Source organism: Galeopterus variegatus, unplaced genomic scaffold (genome assembly GCF_000696425.1).
Source record: "Galeopterus variegatus unplaced genomic scaffold, G_variegatus-3.0.2 Scaffold1090, whole genome shotgun sequence".
Taxonomy (NCBI): Eukaryota; Metazoa; Chordata; class Mammalia; order Dermoptera; family Cynocephalidae; genus Galeopterus; species Galeopterus variegatus.
The window spans coordinates 448,193-455,674 of record NW_007727201.1 but is presented as its reverse complement, the minus strand read 5'-3'; the positions used below and the strand labels follow the sequence as shown (position 1 = coordinate 455,674).

The window sequence follows — 7,482 nt, the reverse complement described above, 5'->3', positions numbered from 1 at the left end:
CCAGCTCTGCCATTAGTTATTGTGTGTCTTTAGGCAAGTCAATTAAATACTTTATTTCTCAGTTTCTTTATCTTAAAAAATGTAAGTGATGACATCTCCTTCATAGTATTGTTGTAAGACTCAAATGAAGTAATTTATGTTAAAACATGTGCCTAAGGAATTGTCTTATGTTTTAACAATTTCTACATTTGTGTATGTTACATAATACAGATAATTTACCAGAAGAGTAACGCATGTGTATAATTTTTAAACAAATAAATGGAGGTACATGTTCAAAAAAAATAAAAATAAAAATAAAAATAAAACATGTGCCTAAATATCAGTTTTTCTTCCCTTTCTCCAGAGGTACTTGAGATGAAGTATCTTAAAATTAAATAGTCCTTTTTTTTTTTACCTGAACTACTATTAAGTCAGGTTCCTTCATTTTATATTTGTAAACCAAAAAATGTTTTAGTCTACTAATACTCTTCAGTAAATTTTATCTGGTCACATTGGGCCCATCTTTATACCTATGGATTTTATTTAGGTACATTGTGATTGAAATGTCTCTCAGCTCACACTCATGGTCCCTTAGTAAGCACTCCTGTATCCTAAGATATTGGTAAAAACTCTGCACAACTTGAAATTCTGTTGTTCTGCTAAATACCTACTTTGAAGCTGATATCAGTTGATTAATCAGCATGCTTTGTGTTCAGTTAGGGGTGAGTGCTCCAGAATCATATGAACTTGATTTTAATCCTGGTCTAAACACCTTCTTGCTTTGAGAATTTGGCAAATTCCTGATCCTCTTTATGTCACTCTTTCCTCAACTGTTAGTTAGGCCTAATTATAGAACCTACCTCATGGAGTTATAAAGAAGAAACTAGTTAATATATTTAGAATACATAATATGGATTCTAGTACATCAAAAGAACTCCATAGGTATTAATTATTAGCAAATCAAATCATAGGATCATATAACTCACATTTTCCGTATGTTTGCTGTGATGTACATATTAATATTTTATGAGACATATCAATATCATTTATTGATATATCAATATCATTTATTATTATCATTTTTGTATACCTCATTTTGTAAGGTATACAAAAATCTGTATAAAAATAAAAGAAATGAGATAAGGTTGACATGGCTTGGTCTTAGTGAATCCATACCTTATTGAAGCTGTGTTCTATAAAGATATTTTGCTTACTTGCTCATTGGTTTCATAAAGCATTCTAAAATTATCTGCTTAATCCATTAGAGAATTTTGTAAGATATTGAGGTCCAGCTTATCTTTACATTTTTATTTATAAAATTATTTTTATTTATAAAGTTTGGCTGAAATCAAATGCATATGTGCTCCAGGTATTCACATATATATTTAATTTCAGAAACTACCTATATGGTTAAAGACCACCAGCAAAGGTTTTTTTAGTTTTCCAGTTTTATTGATAGATAAGTGTTTATGGTATGAGTAGAAGCTCTCTTCTGGAGTGTACTGCATAGATTCTAATAAATAATTCAGAAATTCCTATCATCTGCAGATATTTATTAATGCTCTAGGACCATCCTGATACTAGTTATGAATCCCACAGTTATGCATATACTTTTCTTCATCTGGGACATTTATGATATAAAATTTATGGCCTTAGTACTATCTTAAGAATTGGTGAAAGTGATAACACACTTAAATATCAAGGATTTAATTTTGAATTCTTCTTGTTTTGCAATTTTTCTTTTTAAATATCCTTTTTTAGGACTCTGAAGTTGATCCTGAGAAGTTCTCCAGTAGGATAGAATGTGAAAGTCCAAATAATGATCTCAACAGATTCCGAGGTTTCCTGTGAGTAATACATGACTTGCCTTTGTGGGTGTGAGTGGAATTGTGTGTTGCAATTATTCTTACCTCAATAAAACTTTTGTGTTCTTATACCCAAGTTAAATCACTGAAGACCATAAGTTTAGCCACCTATAAATCTGGCTTTTATTAATAATTTGATAAGTATTTACCTATATATATTTTTAAAACAATTGCATTGATAAAACCTTGCTCTTAAAATCCTAGACTTCTTTCAGTGATGTAATAATATCTTACATGAGACCCATATTAAGTCTAAGATATATCAGTTGTTTGGAAGAAGGTATTTGGATGGACTTGCAGGTTAAGTGACATGATAGGATGGTGTCTTTCTGTAGAATTAGAGTAGCAGACGAGCAATTCTAGTTGGCAAAAATTAGCCAATTATTTGAAAACCTGTCAAAGAAAAAATATGGGAAGCCATGACAGTCGTCATTCTGGAGGCTTCCTGAGGCTTCCACATCCCTTTTGTAAGGGCAGCTAGAACTTGGGGTCTTACCTAATGTCAGGCCTTGGCTTCTGCCACTTAAGTGCTTTAGGACTTTGAGACAAGTTATTTATTCTCTTTGATCTTTATTTTCCTGATTGCTGTGGTTTGACTGAATTGTGTCCCCCAGATTTCATATATTAGAAGCTTAATTCCCACTGTAACTGTTGAGGGTGGGAAATCCTATTATGGTAATTGACAGGTGGGGCCTTGAAGAGGTGATTAGATTGTAGGATCATGTCACAGTGAATGAATTAATAATGGTGGTTAGGAGCTTAGTTCTGAGGGCTTTAAAAGGAGAGCACGAAGAGTCTGTCCCTCTCTCTACTCTGCCATTTTCTCCTATATGAGACGTCTGTGTTGCTTTAAATGCCTTCACCAAATGTGTTCCCTGGGCTTGATAACCCCAGACCAGGGGGCCCACCCCAAACAGGTCTACCAGGCTCCCTGGGGGGCTGACAGGGCCTTGGTGCCAGGTCACTGCTCTCTTTTCACCTGATCACAGATCTAAAATGAAGGAGAAATGGAAGTCACTTGTGCAAAGCAGTTGCAGCCTGCACACTTCTGGCATGCTTAATATAAAATATTTACCCTTAAGTTATTGTAGTTAGCATTAGAAAAATTCTCCCATTGTTACATTTTAGATGATCTTCATGAAGACAAGTTAGGCAGATGCCCCTTTCTCATCAGAAACATGCTCATAAGCCATCTCTTAAGATGTATTTTGTCTAGGATTATTTCCTGCAGCTGCTGACTGTTCATAAAGTTTTCTCTTGTAAATGTCAGATTCAAGGGCTGCCATTTTTTGACCTGCAGTCAGATTTGTCTTAAGGTCTAGGCTCTACAGCTGTCCTCCCCCACAGCTGAGAATGCTGACTCCCCAACAAGCTCAGACTTGCCTCTGGCAGGATAAGTTTTGTTTATAGGCAGGAGAGAACAGGAAGGAGCTCTGATTTAGTACTTTGTGGTCTGGAGTATAGCACTCTGCACAGAATCTGGCCCACAGCATGTATTTAGTAGATTTTAAAATTTTATAAGAGCATTGTTACCACACTAATTCTGATCCTGGGTCCCAATTCTGACAGTTTGTGTAATATCTGAGACTCCACCTTCTGCTACCTCAGACCCTTTTGCTCTGATGTGAACTTGACAAGTAATTGCAGATTTCTGGGACTGGAGCACTGGCCTACCTTTGTCAGCCTCTCTTTTCATCCTTCGGATGTGGTTCTTCCTTAACAGACACATTTGAGCATCATTTCTAGGCACTAAGTCTTGCCCCAGAGCTCTTACCTAGTTCCAAGACCCTTCTAGCTTCCACGTTGTCCAAATTATCACTTGGTTCTGAGTTCCTGGGCACATGTTTACCTGCCTTTTGGTGGCACCATTTGTGATGGGCTCCTTTGGTGTCAGTTTGCTTCAACATTTGCTGCCTCGCTTTCTGTTTGTTTGTTTGTTTGTTTGTTTGTTTTGTTTTGTTTTGTGACCGGTAAGGTGATCATAACCCTTGGCTTGGTGTCATCCGCACCGCGCTCAGCCAGTGAGCGCACCGGCCATCCCTGTATAGGATCCAAACCAGCGGCCTCGGCACTCTCAGCACTGCTGCGCTCCCAGCGCCGCACTCTCCCGAGTGAGCCATGGGGTCGGCCCTGCCTTGCTTTCTGAATAGCGTGATCTGACTGCTAAAGTGGTCTTCTTCCTGGAATCCTCAGAACCTGCCTTCCCTAGTGATTGCACTGGCCATGGTCTGCTGTGTTGATGTCTATATTGGCACCTAGCCTCAGCAATTAGCAGGGAAACATTGAATAAGAGAATCAGCCCAGGTAGATACAGTGATTTTCTGTGGAATTGTGTTGATCCATTGAACTAGCTCCTTATACTTTTCCTGCTTTGTGGCCTGTTTTAAAAAAATCAACAAAAATTGAGCTGCTCAAGCTCACTGTCCATTTGATGCTTTCTCTGATTTTCTTACTCTCAGGTAGAACTGTCATCCTCCTTATTTGTGTCCACATTGTATATTGAATATCAGATTTCTATCATAATAACTATCATATTTTTATTACTATTACATATTTCTATGTCAATCATATCCTCTTAGACCCCAGGAGCCAGGACTGTGTAATGTTTATTTTTCTACTTCCAGCATCTGGGTGAGAGTGCTGGGCACATAGTAGTTAGGTGTTACATGGATTCTTGGGTGGATGACAACTGTAGGTGATAGTCAGTGTTCCATATGAAACTCTGAAGGTTCTACACCCTAAATGCCAAATATCATATACAACCATCAGGTGCAGAACATGTTTAGGGTTTGCAGCAAGTGCAATCAAAATAGAAGTTGGACTTTGGTCTAATGATGGTAACCTAGAGTGATGTAATTGTGAAAAATGATACCAAGGGAAAAAAATCTCAATACTTGCTAAGGAATTTTGGATAGTTTAATATGTTAAATCCGTTCCTATAAGGACTCTAGCAATAACAAATGCCACATTGTTAGGCATTTGGATTGTTAGGATTGGCTGGTGCCTGCCTGGTAATGCTATGTGTAAATGCTGGGACTTAATCTCCTCATCTGTAAAGCTAAGAAATTGAATTAGATTAAGCTCAAGGATACTTCTTGCTCTGACCATCTCTTTGTACATAAACCTGTATATATGAAGGAATGTCAACATGTACTCGTTAGAAGAAAGTGCTTTGCAAATTATGGGAATGAAATGACAAATCTGTTTTCCTCTTTCTTTGTAGTACGAAATCTTCTTTGAAGAGTTTTTATTTTCTTGTCTTCATACCATCTGCAATCTCAATTGCAGATACCAAAGATAGAAGATATATTGACAATTTTTATACGTGTAAGAAAGAAGCAACTACTTATAGACTGAAGTTTATTGCTTAAACAGCAACCTAATTTTAATGTGGAAATTAAGACAGTTTCAAATATGAAAAACATTACTTTCTGTGATGTTCCAGTGATTTTGTTTTGTATTTTTGCCACTATAGTATTCCAGTGATTTTGTTCTGTATTTTTGCCACTATAGTAACTTCATCAAATAATTACTTTGATAAATTTTTAAGTGTTTATTACAGAAAACTTCAAACATGCAGAAGTGGAAAGAAAAGTATAATGAACACCCATTTGCCTTCACCCAGCTTAAATATTTCACAATTTTGCCAACTTTGTTTCAACTGCCCTCCCACTTCTTTTCTCACCCCCACATTACATAATTTCACTGTAAATACTGCGCTACGTACTTATAGCAGGTAAAGACTTAAAAAATCCCTAAGCATGACACCATTATCACACCTAACGAAACTAAGAACAATTCCTTAATACCATCTAATACCAAATTTTGTACAAATTTCTCCAATCATCTCAAAAAAGTTTTTTTAGTAGTTGTTTTATTCTAGCAGAGATAAAAAAAAAAAGGTCTGTATTGCATTTGGTTGATGTGTGTCTAAATTCTCTCTCCCAAGAAATTATGTCATCAGCTTATAGAATTCACCACATCCTAGGTGGAGCTGATTGCCTCTTCCTTGTGTTGAGCTGCCCCTCTCTCAGTACCGCCCTCCTCCATGCTATTCATTTGTTGAATAACCCAGGTTATTTTGCCTACAGAATTTATCACATTTTAGATTTAGCCAACTGCTTCCTTGTGGTGATGTTTAACATGCTTCTCTGGCCCTCTTATGGTCTGTAAACTGTCAAGGAGCACTTTCAGAATCTGATGAAAGAAATAGATTCTCTTCCTAGAAAATAATAAACATATATGTGCACATCCATATATACATGTATAAAATATTACATACAATTTCAAAGGCTTCACAGATCCTCTAAAGCCACAGTCCCCAGGTTGAAATGCCCTGGTAGAGTCTTGATAGGTGCCTGAAGGGTCATGATTTCCTTTTCCATAAATCAGGAGGCCTGTGATGTCTCTTTGTCCTATTGTAAGATTGGTGGGGTTAGCCTTACCCTTTCATTAAAAAGCTCCCCATCAGTCTTTCACCTAATGATTTTAGCAGCCATGAATTGTCATTGCCTGGAATGATTCTTGATTGCATCTAGGTTGAAAATGGCAATTTTCTAATTCTATAGAGAATTTTCCCTCATCAACTACTAATTTACCCTAAATACAGTTTGTGTTAGAAAAGCAGGTCCTTATTTATAGTATTTTTGAGTTTTTGTATTAATAGAAGTTGACAAACAATGACTAGTAGAAAACAATGGTAGTTAGAAACTTGTTACATCTTTTTCCTAGCCAAAGCAGGTAACTGAAACCAAATGGGCCAGATTTGAGAACTTTCCTGTTAACTGCCTAACATTATTCGAAGTCAAGAACACTAAAGAACCATGGTTTTTATTTTTATATTCCCACTTTTGCTATTTAAAAATAAAACTATATGCTGTCTTTCTTATAGAGAACATTCCAACAAAGAACGTGTGGGTCTCAGTAAAGAAAATTTATTGCTTAGAGGATGCACCATTAGAAACACAGAGGCTGTTGTGGGCATTGTGGTTTATGCAGGTTGGTTTTACCTCTAATTTTCATCATTGTCTCTTCTGTGCTTTTCTCCAAGTTAACATTTTTCATTTACTCAAAATGCAACCTACAGAACCAAAAAGAAAGTTTTTCCTTGATAAATTTAATCTTGGTCTCTGTTTTTCTAAATGGATCACAAAAGCACACGAAACTAACAAAATATATTGTGTAACTACATTTTATTAAATTGTCTGCCAGAGAGACTTTTAAATATGATATCTGCAAGCTGGCTTTAATTTGTACATTCTGACCTATTTCGTTTCCTGTGTAGGCCATGAAACCAAAGCAATGCTGAACAACAGTGGACCACGGTATAAACGCAGTAAATTAGAAAGAAGAGCAAACACAGATGTCCTCTGGTGTGTACTGCTTCTGATTATAATGTGTTTAACTGGTGCATTAGGTAGGTAAAATTTTATTATTTGCTGACATTTCAGCAACATATTAATTTAACATTTTTCAAAATGATATTTATGAATGTTTGACTTAAAGAGCTTTTAGGGAGCTTTTATTTGTCAATTTTTTTTTTCTTCATGTCCTTATCTCTCTTATCCTTTGGCCTGAAAAACATTAACATTGACTATATCCACTTACACTTTGCCACAGTACTGAAGGGACCTGGGAA

At 36.2% G+C, this 7,482-nt stretch overlaps 1 protein-coding gene across 1 annotated transcript in view; it reads left to right on the top strand.

The window, feature by feature from the left end:
• ATP10D (ATPase, class V, type 10D) overlaps positions 1 to 7,482 on the top strand; it is a gene marked incomplete at its 5' end in the record, with an annotated part of 66,294 nt that overhangs the window by 2,059 nt on the left and 56,753 nt on the right. The window contains 3 exons of the mRNA XM_008574713.1: positions 1,741 to 1,826; positions 6,736 to 6,842; positions 7,129 to 7,260. Coding sequence (XP_008572935.1) covers positions 1,741 to 1,826; positions 6,736 to 6,842; positions 7,129 to 7,260 — 325 coding nt within the window. The remainder of the gene's footprint in view (positions 1 to 1,740; positions 1,827 to 6,735; positions 6,843 to 7,128; positions 7,261 to 7,482) is intronic.